At 37.6% G+C, this 14459-nt stretch overlaps 1 protein-coding gene across 3 annotated transcripts in view; it reads right to left on the reverse strand.

Moving 5' to 3' along the window:
* The window catches only part of JPH1 (junctophilin 1), an 83288-nt gene that overhangs the window by 6324 nt on the left and 62505 nt on the right, over positions 1-14459 (reverse strand). For all 3 annotated transcript variants that reach the window (XM_031604829.2, XM_090137726.1, XM_031604830.2), the window contains exon 4: positions 4105-4769. In XM_031604829.2, coding sequence (XP_031460689.1) covers positions 4105-4769 — 665 coding nt within the window. The remainder of the gene's footprint in view (positions 1-4104; positions 4770-14459) is intronic.

Here is a 14459-nt window from a genome sequence, read left to right on the forward strand (position 1 = left end):
GAAACAACAGTATTAGTTTGCCATTAAGTCCCGATGAAGTGTCTATAGCATATTATTTACACAGTATAACTAGAAGACTTGGTAAAAAAAAGATGATTTACCTCCCATTTACTAGAGTCAGTTTCTTAAAATCTAGCAATTACTTTGGAACAGCTGATGAACAGTGACGTTGGCATCATGTTTTTATGCATGTTTTTTACCTTGATAAAATTGTGAGAGTCCTATCGCTCTTTCATAGAAATGGAATGATTCTAAACTTTGATTTTTGAACAGTAGAAAATAAGAATATAGAGATATACATTTATGTATTTCAAGTGCTTTGCAAGTACAAGTATGTACTGATATTTTTCAAGTATAAAGTCAGAAATAGGGATGCCTAAAGAATCAGTGCTACAACCGATACACCACGCAGTCTTAAAGGCCTGTGTTACATTCAGATGTGAGAAATAGCTTTGATTTAAATATGTGGATAGAAGAACTACAAATTGTATGTCCTATATCTATGTTCTTAATACACTGGAAACCTGGAAAAAGAACAGCACAATTTCATACAGCACTTTCAGACAGTCTAATAAAAATGCTTGTTTAAATGTTATATATTAAATTTTGTCTACCCAAGTCATGCTTTCTCACTCTTTTCATGAGAATCGGAGTTTGTTTCTGTTTTCTATTTCCTAACAAATATATTTTTAAACTTTAATTGAAGATCTAATGCAGGTGTGTACTTTCAAATCACAATAGTTTGTCAGAATGAATATAATGCAATGCAATTACTGAATAAAACAAACTAATTCTCTAATGCAGCATTAGAATTCTAAAATATCTTAATGTTCAGAACTGTCTGGGATAAAGAGAAGTACTCTAATCAGTTATTTTTTCCAGCAACTTTTCACTTTCAGGAAATGTATTCTACAGAGTCAAATTTATAGACACAGATGGAAGGTATCTTTGAAGAACATACCTTAAAACGTTGTATTAAAAATCATCTCCTAAGCTCTACATTCCCTCCTCACTGACACGCTGATAATAAGAATAATGCAATTAGTGTGCTCCAAATGAAGCAGAGGGCTGTAATATCAGTAAACAGTAGTTAATGTGCTACACCTGATTGCTCTTCTGTCTTTCCTGATAACAAGCTGTAAGTTCAGTCCTCAGCCTGATTATTCTAGAAGGTCAATAAACAGCTGTTCAGGTGTGCTGCTTGGTTTCTTAATGTGAAAACTCCTTCAGCTGCAAACCATGATTTGGTCAGGATGCAATATAAGAAAAATAAGGACTACTTCTAGCCCCTTATTTTCACCAGAGCTGAAGAGAATATTCCAATTCAGGCTGAAATTCTGTGTGCTCACTAAACATTTATGAGCCTGACAGCTTTGTATTACCCTAGATAGGAGTCATATCTGTGAGATTTGAAAGGTTAAAGGGCTGATATGAGCTGTAATACAGATTTGCAGATTACAAAACCACTGTGAACATCTAGTTTGATCTGCACAAAATATAAGCTTCTTGCTAAACTAAAGGACGTAATTTTGGCAAAATGTTCTTCGTTGAACTACTCATTGAGGACTGATGAAAACTGATGGCACATTTAATTAATCTCATTAATTTTAAAATAAGACTTTTAATCTAAATCTGTCTAGCTTCAACTTTCAGCTGCTCATTCTTTAAAATTGTACTGTAAACTATTTTAGGATGTGTACTTACAGAATGTGATCTAATGTGCCAAACAGATTTTCTGTCTCAAATCTTTCATTGTAATATGTTTTAATCACTCTTCCTGCACTTCATGGAACTTTCCTTTTTTTTTTTTTTTCCATTTTATATCTCTGATTTATGAATATTGTATTTTGTTTCAGAAGTTGTTGTGTTAGTGCCAAAACCAGATAAAACAGATTCTCATGTACTCTTGCTTAATCTTTTCTGTTGATAAATCTAAGGATTATATTAACGCTTCTGATGAACAGCAGACTGAGAGCTCATGCTCAGTTACCTCTTCTGATCCTGATCTACCAGCCTTTTCCAGTTCCCATCCTGCATGGTCAGGCTCTACCAACTGTCTTTCAGCATATGAGCTTATGTTTTGCTGTACTGCAGATAATTAAATTTCATCTTTGCTATCTCGTGATTTGGATCAGTTTGTACTGGTGATCTGCTATCTTCATTCTTTACCAGGTTCCTAGCTTCTCTGTCATTTGCAGACTTTATGGGCAACACATTTATGTTCCCTTCCATGTCACTAATAAGCATGTTAATAAAGCAGAACAGCATAATTAATCCAAGAATAATCTCATCAGAATACCAAATCACTGATGTTTTCCAATTACTACTTGATAAACACAGGTCAGTCTTTTAAAATGATTTTAATGTAACATTTAGCCTTTGCATAACACTGGCTTCCTTGTCAGAATAAGTAACTGAAAACCAAATCAAATGATCTTCCTGATTGAGGGCATCATTCCTCTGCCTCTTGAAGATGTCAAGCTTGTCTGACAAGATCTTTTACAATGCAAGTTGGTTGGAAATTCTTTTACCTTTCATTTTGAAATTATTTATTAATGAAATCTGGTGCAACTCAACTGTTTGCTTCAGCTCATGGCTTGACTAACAGGATCTCTAACTGAGTCACTCTGTTTATCCTATCTATCTTAATAATGAGACGCTGTTTTGTTGTTGTTGTTGTTGTTGTTTTCAGGAGTACCAAAAATGATTCAGAGAAGCAATGCTTATTAATAAAGAACAGTATCACAATTATCTAGATCTCCTCATTTGCTGCAGGTTAACTTTGGCATCTACAACTAACACATTCTTGAGTTTCTCTTGGCCAGAAATAGTTTCATAATCATCGTAAGTTCTGAATTTGACAATTCTTTTCCCTTAACAGGGAATAGAAATGCTTATTAGTCTTTTCTCCATCTCAGCTTAACTACTGATAATTCCATTATTTCTAAACAACAATGACATTTAGATTCATAGTAATCTGAATTATAGTTTTAATTTTTTTTCTCTGTTTTCTGACAAGGAAAAATGCTCAGTTTTCCACATCTCATTAAAATCCAAGTCTGGTTGGAAGCAGTTCATATTTTGGCACAAAACTGCCTGTTTTCAGAGCTACATTCAACACAAAGAGGAAAATGAAAATGGGAGAATGTCTGGACTAGGTCAGCCAGCAGGGCAGCATCCCACGTCCAAGAGTAATTAAAAGCACCTTTAGAGAATGAGACCAGAGCAAGTATGTAGAAGGACACTTCCCAAATATCCTCCAGTTTCCAATGACTTGTTGCACATGTACTAACTACTCTCAGTGGACTTTTCTTTAAATCACTCTGTCATCTCTGGAGCCCATAAAGGCTTCTGGCGTTTTGCTGGTGATGTTCTTTGGCCTGAAGCTCTAAAAATGCAACATATGCTGGCTGAACCAGAAAATACTGTATAATTTTAATAGAATGCCAAACAATTTGTCATTACAACTGGCTTGCAAAATTTACTTTATTTAAGAACATGAGTATAGCTCCTGTGTTGATACAACTTACATTAAAATGTCCTATGAGAGTAAATGCAAGTTATACAACTCTTGATGACTGTCATCATTTCATTTCTCTGGCACATGAAGAAGTGATGGAAAAGATTCTTAAATTTCATTTTTTTCACAAGATTTTTGGAAGAAACTATAGGATATGCAGTAACTTTTACATCGTGACAAGAGCTTAGCTGTGCAATTTCTAGTACTGCCAATTATCCACTAAGATACATCAAATATTGTTTTGAAGAAAAAACAAGAAAAGGTATCTATATTTGCAAATATGTATCTCAAGAAAACACACAGTAATAGAATTTTAGGCATAAACAATACCCTTGTATTTATGGATGCATTAGAGATTTATATTTCAAAAGCTTGTCTATATCTGGCTATATCAACTGTCTCTTCCCAAGTTTAAGGACTGGAATGTGTGCCCCTCATTTCGCTTTTCTATAGACAATTCTAGCTAGTAGACTGTATCCACATAAATATTTGACTGAAGTCTGAGCTTTTCCTGTCTTTAGGCTGCAAAGCTCAGCAATAAGAGATAAACGGGCAGTAAAGGTGAAAAGCTCTCTTGTACTCACCGAGCTGTTTACTACTTCTTTTTCCATGGCTGAATGTGACTCCTTATTAGCTGGATTCTTTGGTGCAGCAAATTCTGGTTTCTTAATTTTTGTGTCAGGTTTGTTTTCTTTGGCATCTGGCTTACCCCCAGATCTAGCAGGGCTTGGCTTCTGTGACTGTGGTATCCGTGCAACTGTTGATGGTGATGGGTTGACATATTCATCATCTTCTTCCCCATGCTCCCGTGGAAGCACTGGTTGATTCATTTTTACATAATAACCATGGTAGTGACCATGCAGCTCCCCATTCTCTGTGCTGATGGGATTGTGATGGGCTGAAAGCTTTGACTGGTGTTTCACAGCTATTTCTTCCTTTATTGGTGCTTTTGAATATAAAGGCTTGTTAATCATGGGTGTTATGTTCTCCGTGGCTAAAAGCCTTTTTTCTTGATTGAGTTTTGCCCCAGAAGCGGAGTTTTGCTTTTTCAGATGTTTTGAAGGAGAAGGCTCAGAAGGAAGTGGAGGGCTTTGCCTCGGACTTGCTTCTGGGGTTCGAGGTGGTGTAGTACCTTTTCGATAAAAGTGAGGTGACTCTTTTGGGCTAGGAGGTTTTTCCTGAACTTTGTCTTCAGATTTTTCTTTTACTTCCATTCCTTCTTGAAATTTTTGCTTGATATAATCAGGGCCTGGAAAATAGCGTAAGAAAAATATTACAGTTAAAACAAAAATAAGACTTCACAGTATTGACACAGTATTCAAGTATTGCACTGCGATGTCAGACTGGATGGCCTTGCTAAAATACTGGGGCTAGGGGAGTGTTATCCAAAAATTCACTGACTTCTGTAGTGATTTACCCTAACTGACTCACTAGCTGAAGCTACTGTACTTCCTAGTAATTGTTGGAAATCCTTGCTGATTCAGTTCAAAGATCTTACACCTTCAGGTTTGCAAAGGGCCATAGGATAAAAATAATCTTCATGAAGTCCAAAGGACTGAAGACTGATTTACCTTACACCTCTTTCTCTTTCTTTCTTTTTCTTTTCTTTCTTTCTTTCTTTCTTTCTTTTTTTTTTTTTTCCCTGAGAACTATGCTTTCCTTAATTACCTTCATCTATTTAACTTCTACCCTTATAATGATAGCATTTGTCTGATATGGAAGTTTTTAACATTCAGCATTAAATCTCTCTTCTACCCTTACAACCCATAGGAAATAGGGCTTGAATGCTTGAATCGCTTATTTTTCCATTTGTGTGTATGTCAGCTTGTCTTATACATGTATGTATGTGCCTTGAACTCTCACATGCTGGCTTTGTCTTCCTGAACAAATCACTTAAAACATGAAAACCAAAGTTAACACCTCTAGAGCGTAATACAGTTCTGCTTAGAAGCTAGGAAGACAAATTCTCTCACTTTCACTAGGGAAATACTTATGCAGCAGCTGGTATGAAGGATATTCTCTCCCCAAATCCTACCAAAATACCCATGAGCACATTTATCACTAGACTCAATGATCAAGGTGCATTTTTATGCAGTTGTTTACATAAAGACAAACAGGCTGAGATGCTTTGCTCAAGGTCTGTCTGATTCAATTGAAATAAAATTGTTGTAAACCTGTCTGTATAGTGGGCAACAGGCAACAATTTCTAAATTTCTTCCCAGAGGCCACATCCCAGATTCCAGGATCAAATCCTGACAGAAGTCAGATGCTGGGGAACTCTATTAAGAAAGAACTACAACAACCTTTCTGTATCTTCAGAACGCCTTCTGCAAAATACAGTGCAACTATTTTTCTGCTTCTATCTTTGCTAGTATGTCTACTTTTCTCTGATTTCTTTATCTTCTGTAAGTGAGGCTTATTTGTTTTTCATGTCAAAGAAATTCTGTGTCCAGGGAAGAATGTTTGCACACATTTTCTTCCTTTGAATTTTTAGAGACTCTAGCTGTGCTCGGCAGATACGGTGTTTTTACAGATGCCAGAACACATGCATCACTACACAGAGCTGAAATGAGAGGAAGGAACAAAGAGTAGCATGAAGTTTTCAGAAGTTATGAATCATCTGGTAAGTAAGCAAGCACTGCTGAGAATGAGAATTACTTGGCAAGGAGTTGCTTTTGAGCAGGAGAATCACAAGGATTTCAGTATCTTTGAAAACCAGGGGTGAAAACAGGGAGTTGCTGAAAAAGAAGAGACAAGTCAGGATTTGTTCTCAAATGATGTTTGAGGTAACTCTTTGAGAAGGTAAGCCTGCATTCTGTAACCTTCTGATAAAAGAGAAAGGCAGAAGAACACAAAAGTCACCATATATCAGGTCAGTTACAGTCACAATTCACAAATTTTCCATCTTTGCAGAGATGTATAAGGTAATGCCGAGGTTTTTAATGTACACAAACTTTAGTTTTCTTTTCTTTCACAGGAGATAAAACTAAAGGTATAAAGAAGAAAGGGTACTTAGAAGAGCTCTGCCTAACATTTAAGCCCAAGCCATGGAACTGTTAATTTGCAATAACTATTTATTACAGACATCTACACCTATGTTCATGTTAGATTCCTCCCTCTGGCTGGGTGAGAGCATCCCAATCTAGAACACTCTTGTTTCAGCATTACAGTGTTACTCAAGCGGCACACGAACTGATCTTGCCTGTACCCCCTATAGCACACTGCTGCATCACTGCTTCTGACTGACCCAGAAAATTTACACTGGAACAGCTCTCCACTACCCCACATATGTAAAGATCTGACATCTGTTAATATATCACAGTGCTTGGACTAAAGGTACTCTGATAAGAAACACACCTGAGTCTCACAAATGTCAGTCTTCTCCATTGAGAAGACTGATCTATAAAAACCTTCCAAAGTTGGACAGAGGATTTTCCTCCTGTGACCTCCAGGCTATACTGGAATTTCTGAAACAAGTAGGGAACCAGGTCTTGGCTGTCCATATTTCCATGCAGAAGAAAAACCAAAAAACGAACAGGCTAAACGTGACATATTTTTACTGGGTATATGACAATATTTGATGCTAAAAACACTGTGCTCAACTAAATGAGACTGTAGCCTCTGTATCAAAGTTAAGCCTGAGAGAGTCTGATCAGACATTGAGGAATTGCTTCAGTTTAACAAAGCAACCACCCTCCTGCCCCCAAACCCTTCAACACATCATGTATGGCTATTAGAGATACATCTCTTGCCTCCAGTCCTGCCAGGCACATCTTTCTGTTACTTACATTCTTGACTCTGTTCTGATGTTAGCTTTGGAGACTGGCCAAGGACTCCTTTTTTAAAATCTGTTCACTGTATTCAGTACAATCAGATTATGCACCTGTCTGAACCATTGACTCCAAGCAGAAAGAACAGTTTCCATTCTTTTCTGAGGAATAAGAATGCTTGTCAGGATTTAGTAAGCCTCCATTGTTAAAAGCATTATCTAACAACAGAGACATGGACAACAGAATCCTCCTTTTTCTTCTGCATAAGTGCACTCTACAGCAAAAGTCATTGGTCAGGGCCAATGGAGTTTGGAAAGGGAATCATTAATTCTCGATCCTAAAAGGTGGCTCAGCTGCTTGTTCCTTAAAAGAACAGGATTTGAGGGTGAGAAGAAGTGAAGGTTGGATTATCTACTTAGCAAATAAACATGGAGTTATGCTTTTCAGTTTCTAGTTCAAGCAACCAATAGATATATTCCTATGATGTTTCTGAATATCTAAGAACTGGTCTGGAAAGCAGATCCAGTAAGTTTTTTCTAACCAAGACAACCTTTCTTTGTAGAAGAACCTGTGTGTTTTCTCATGGTGAGTTGCAGGTTCTGCTACTGCCTTCTTAAAACTGACAGACTTTTGCTGCTCAGTGTTAGTTATTAGGCAGTTTTTGATTCATACAGCTGTGATTCAAGTTGAATGGCATTGATGAAGTGAGAGTTAGACAGGAGCTTAGGGAAATAGCTTCTGAAAACCTAAGGACTGTGATTATGTGTGATATATGTATGTGAAGGTGGAAGCTGCTCTGCTCACAGAATCGTAGAATATCCCACGTTGGTAAAGACCCACAAGGATCATTGAGTCCAAATTCTCGACAATTCAATATTCAAACCCTCTGTCTGAGAGTGTTGCCCACATGCTCCTTGAACTCTGACAGGTTTGGTGCCATGACCACTGCCCTGGGCAGCCTGTTCCAGTGCCCGACCACCCTCTGGTGAAGAACCTTTCCCTAATATTCACCTGAACCTCCCCTGACACAGCTCCATGCCATTCCCCCAAGTACTGCCACCAGAGAGCAGAGATCAGCTCAGTCCCTCTGTTTCCCTTGTGACAAAGCAGGGAGTGAGTTGGGCTTCAGTTTGGTTGCAGACACTCTCATTGTTCTTCTAACACTAGAATTTCTTGTGGAGTTCTTGTGTAACATGTCCTTCCTCCTGGAAGGTCTCCAGTAAGTGATGTGACAGCATGGCATGCCCTGAAAATGAGAAGAGAAGGGTGGCCTGGTTCTGCCACAGCATTTTTAGAGAGATGACAGCCACATGCTTTCCCCCATAGCCCAGTGAGGTATACATATTGGCAGCAGGGCACTGTTTCAGGATTGTGGCTCAAGCAATGTCTAAAAATGTCATCTTGCAGGATGGTGCAAATGCAGTGTTTCCCAAGAAGGCTAAGAGACCTTGTGTCTTATCAGACTGGAATGAAATCTCAAGCTCAAGGACTGCAGAATGTACCTTGGATAGCGAGAAAAAAGGTGTGGATATATATTCTTATATTTCAGCTTCAAGCTGTGCTCCTCCCTATTCAATCTAGCCAGATTCAACTGATTTTGGCCCGTGTGAAAAAGAAGAGATGGGGATACAGGAAAAGGTTAGAACTGAGGGAGAGGATGAATTCTGGAGGTGCTGAAAGTACCAGGATTCCTTGCAGTAGGCTGGTGATCCTTCAGGGAACATTTCTGAATTTCAGTCATTATGTATAACACAGTAACCTGCCAGAAATCTAATTTCCATAATTCAATATGCTTTTGCCTCACTTCAGTATAATCTATATCCTCAAAATTATTATTTTTTTTTAATTTGTCAAAACAGGTCTATATCATAACGTATCAGCCATTCTGGTGTTTTGTGGCAAGACTGCCACAATGCATTTTCAAGTGACACAAGAACATGTATTTTGTTTTCTTTTACTAAAAATAAATAAGTTCTTTACCATTATACAGAATTAATATATACTAGAATACTGAATTAAAACAGTATTAGGTAAACTAAAATATACTATATTCTAGCACATTTTAGTTCAACGTAGCACTAAATTCTCTGAGAATTAATCTGTTGCATCCTAGTCTTTTGCAGCTTTCCATGTACTCCAGTATGACCTTAGACGTGCTTACTTGGTTTATATGTAAAAAGGGACTCATGCAGCAGACACAGGTTTGAAAGCTTTTCCTTGAACCCAATTACTTAGGATAGAATTCTGTTGATATCTTTAAATAATCTCCACAGGAAGCCTTTTCATGGTGCCAGACATGTTCCTTCAGGGAGAGAATGTTGTGCAAAACTTCACTAGGACATAAGGTCTCATTCTGGGGAGAGCAGTTTTTTCTGAGCTATGTTTAAGACACTATGCAGTACAAACGAGAGCCTCTCACCATAATAGGGCAGTGAATGCCTAGTCCTGCAGACCAGGACTACGTGTGACTGAAGCAGGCCCTCTAAAACTCTGTAGGTAAGTGCAGGCTATATAGAACCTGGATGTCTCTGGTCCTCTTGGTTGATTGGTACTCCACCTGTAAACTGTCCGGCCCCTGTGCAAGAGGTACAGCATCCTCTGTCTCCTCCTGCTCTTATTTCTGAAGGCCAAACCATAACCTTTAAATCACTTAAAGGGGATTTGGATGGAAAGTACTGTAATTACACTCTCTGCAAAATGCTAATTTGAGAATTACTTGGCATTTCCTGTGAGACGTTGCTTAATTAGGTCATCACAACTTGCATAACTATACTTAAAACCTAGAGGTTGATGTGTTCTTTACCATAGAGACTGATTTTGTTCTTGAGACAGGTCTTCAGGCCTTCTATATTTGTTTTTCAGACTCTCCCTGCAAAATTTATTTGATTGTCTGTGGTAACAAGATCAAAGTTCTTCCACTGGTCACTGAAGTCAGTTGCTGCAGTCTGTATGCAAACTTCAGTACATACTACTGATGGTAATTATCTGAAGAGATGCCTCAAATCTGCCAACACTAGAGGCCTCTTTTTTAACTCCTGAATACTTCTACAATACAAGAAAATATTTGTTCTGAAAAGTTCACAGTCTAAAACTATAACACAACAGACAACAAAAAAGGAAGAAATTATTAGTTATGAATAGGTTTGTTTCCTTACTACTCATTACATCCTAGTGCAAAGTCAGGCCATAATACTACTGAACCAAATCTCAAGCCTTTTGTTTCTAAAAGCTCTGTAGTAAAAAAAAAAAATGCTGTTTTTAACAGAAATTGCTATACACTGTTGGAGAAATAGAATAGTGAAAATCACATCTTCTGATGTGATCAATAGTTTTCTGAAGTATCACCACTGGCAATAATATCTGTGATCTCATCAGATTTGCTACTTTGATGAACACTCACAAAGATCAATTAATACAGTATGTTTTTTTTCCCCTGCAATTATCCAAAATTGTTTTTTTCACAGCAGGACACCTATTTTATAATTATTCCTCAGTATTCAGGATAGAAACTAGGTGAGAGAAATATAATAATTTATTGGTCTGTTAGAAGAAGAGATTCAATGAGTCACTAGGAAAGTGCAAATAACTATATTCAGTAAGATTTATACAGAGTTTTTTATTATTGCTTCACTGCGGATATGTGTAGAGGGGGAAAGAACTATAATTAAGGTCACTAGTACTTCCTCTGTTTTATTCTTAATTTTCTAAAGGTTATGCTTGTTAACAGGAAAAAAAAAAAAAAAGCTTTTAACTGGTAGACAGCTGGCTTGAATTCAGCCCAAATGAATGGACGGTTATGCAATGTCATGTGTAGAATGTGTTGATGAACTCAGCAGAGCGTAGCTATGGTTATGGCTTCAGCAATGCTTGGCAGACGGGTCAGCCATCTTGGCAGGCTGTAATGGGACAGAATGGGCCTGGAGTGTGAGGGGGTGGGATTACAGTCATAGAGAAACTGATGACTATAATCCAAGGTGCTCAAAGAGGCACAGGGCTCTGAGAGATTAGGTTCTGACTGATTTAGATACAGTAGTTTAGGATGCTATCCCCCATAAATGTCTGCAGCACCTTTGTGACGATTATAGCATCTCAGCAGCAGGGCATGGGAGGGAACAGCTTCTTAAAGGCTGGAGAAATGCAGAAAAATATGTGAGATGTCTGGTTCTCAGAGAGCAAGAGGGCATCTGACTTGATTGTCAGTTTGGAGGTGGGATTCTCCTTGAAAGAAATGCCCTATTCCCAGTGATGCACGTGTATATTTCTAATAATTCCTTAATTCAGAATATTCATACTGTTAAAATTACTGTTTCCGTAAGTGATACTCCTGGTAACTTCTTTTCTCTGACTGCAGTGAAGGGAACTAACATGTGCCAACACTCACTAGATCCATGAATGTCATGAAGAATGATGCCTACATGCATTTATTTTTTGGACCTGTTGTGATTTGATCTGGCAGCCTGCTGTCCTTCAAGTCATGTACTACCAACGTGACCTCAGAATGTAATACAGATAGTGCATAATAATATGCTATTGCCTGCACTGACCTGACAAAAGCCAAGTTATCAATCAGGGATGTAAAATATAGAATACACAAATAGTTCACTTACAAATAATTTTTAAAGGTAGCATCATTAACCAATGCAGCCTTAAATGCAACTTTTCTTCCTCAAATAAGTAGTAACTGGTGGAAATCAGAGAAATTGCTCGCTAATTGTCTCGTGTATAACTTCAAACACTCAAATTGCTCTTTATCAAGGTTACCCTCTCAACTACTTTATCATGTAGTAGCATAAATACCCTTTATCATGAAGTCCATAAATAATTTCCAAGTAGCTTAATAATGGAAATACCTGCCAATATTTAATTTTCCTGATTTTGACATAAAAAAAATGATGTGGCTTTCTAAAAGCCTACATCAAACACTTCCTGTCACAAAGATCAAGAGTGTTGAGTTATTTATTTACTGGACACGCATACAGAGATATGTACACACCTGGCCAAACTGAAGGGTAGTTCTTAAGCTTCTGTGTTTACTCTGCTCTGATGTTTGCACAGCAAAAGACTGCGGCTTGTGAATGGATGACTATCTGCATTTCACACAGAGAGCTTGATTCTCGCTTTAAAAAGATATTTGTTGAAAAGTTCGTGGCATTATCTTATCTCACAGCGCTGTAAGAAATCTGTTGAAAACATTAAAGCATCTACTCAATCTACTCAAGCACCTGGACTTGAGCTCTTAGTAACTGCAATGACAAAACAAAACAAAACCAACAAAAAACAAGGAAATGGACTTCCAGAAAACGGTCCAAATCACATACAATATCACAAACTTGTGAGTCTAGAAGTAGGATGACAGAACAGAAACATCAATGCCATTTTGATTTCTAAGAAACCCAGACAGTTAGCAGTTCCTATATGTCTGAATTTTAGTCATTCTGAAATGAACATATCTGAATTAACAGATAAACAGTATTTTTTTTAAATTTTGTATTCCCCTAGATTTTCCAATAAGTAATTTTAAAAAATCAAGAATAAAATAATCACTTAAATTAAGATTTCTTTCCTCAAAAGGTTTCTAACTGAATCATTATGGAGTAAACACATGTACACTTGAAAGATTTGAAGGCAGGAAAGAATAGTCTACCGAATCTCAAGAAGTGTCTGCTGTCAACACTAAAAATAATCTGTACTGACTGTCCAATCTCTGCTTCATTTCTCTGGCTGTTTTAATAGGTGAGTACAGTTGCTGTAAAATTTGTAGAAAGAGACACAATTCATAATTGTAATTACACAGTAGATTGTAGCATGTAGGTTCTTACTTTTAGAGTCTTTCTCACTAGACACATGAAACAGATTTATCCCACCTGATAGACAGCAGTATGAGTGCTGTGTGTCACCTCACTGGGACATTAGCTTATGGGTACAGAAATTGCTCATGACCAGCAATCTTAATTACTGCATGGCTTTCTTTACTTCCTCTAGCTCACTGCTGATGAATACTGACGGAACCTGTTTTACAAGACTGTATGGTGTTGGCTCTTGTATTTAGAACAGGCTTCATTCTTACTGGTTGGACAATGTACACGTTGTACTTAATGTGAATGTTTGCAGTTAAATAACACATGCACTATAATGCACCTGTATTCTTTGGAACCTGCAGGCTGTTTAATATGAACTAACTGAGAAAGCATGTTTTTAGCTTTTCCACAGAAAAAAGAGCCTACTTCAGCCAAGCTGCACAGAGGCAGCACATGAGGCAGACTGAAGCCTAGAATCAGTGTATGTTTCACATGTCATCACTAAGAAGAGTATGTGAACCTCTGTCTGTGGGAATCAATTTTCTGAAAACTGGAAAAAAGTCACTGGAAAATTTAGCAAATGTTAACTACAGCAGTAGTGTTTTCAAGCTCTTTTATGTTGATCATAAAAGATGTGCAGAAGTGAAAAGCTGTAATTCTGTTATCATCACAAATGCATATTCTCAGAAGAGATTAATTGTAGAGTCTGCTAGTAACAGCCCTTTTTACCCAGTAGAACCATATTTCTTTACATTTTTCCAAGAATGTCCACACCTTCCTTGCATGATGATGCCCAAAGTTAGACACAGTATTTCAGAATGCCACTTGCGTCACGCAGAAAAGGGACTATTACCCCTCTTCTCCATGACGTGCTTCTTCTCTATATGCAGACTGGAATAGTATCAGCTGCTTCTCCCCCTGTATCACATTTCAAGAGCGTGGCTACCAATCTGCTCGATGGGGTTTGGCAACTGACCTCAACAGGAGCAGGTTCACATCTCAACTCCAACTGGCTGAGTCTGCCAGTCCCTAAGGGCTTCTTATAGCGCTTCTGAGGAACAGGTCACTGTCTTCATCTTAGACTAAGTCCAGTAATACTACTAACTAATTTGGTGAGTAATTACACGTGTAAATAATAGCATCCACTTTCTCCTAGATGTGAAATATTACTGAGACATTTGTTATATTCTGTTGCAGCTTGTGATTTCAGCATATCACTTCACTAGTACCTTTTCATTTGAATAATACTGTTCACACTATAAAAATACACAACATGCCACCCATGATATTTGGCTACTCAGTGAAGACTAGGATGAAGTAACTACCAATTTCTATGTCATTTTATTAGACTTTTCTCTCCTTGCTATTTTT

The sequence above is a fragment of the Phasianus colchicus genome, chromosome 3, assembly GCF_987193195.1.
Source record: "Phasianus colchicus chromosome 3, bPhaCol1.hap1.1, whole genome shotgun sequence".
Taxonomy (NCBI): domain Eukaryota; kingdom Metazoa; phylum Chordata; class Aves; order Galliformes; family Phasianidae; genus Phasianus; species Phasianus colchicus.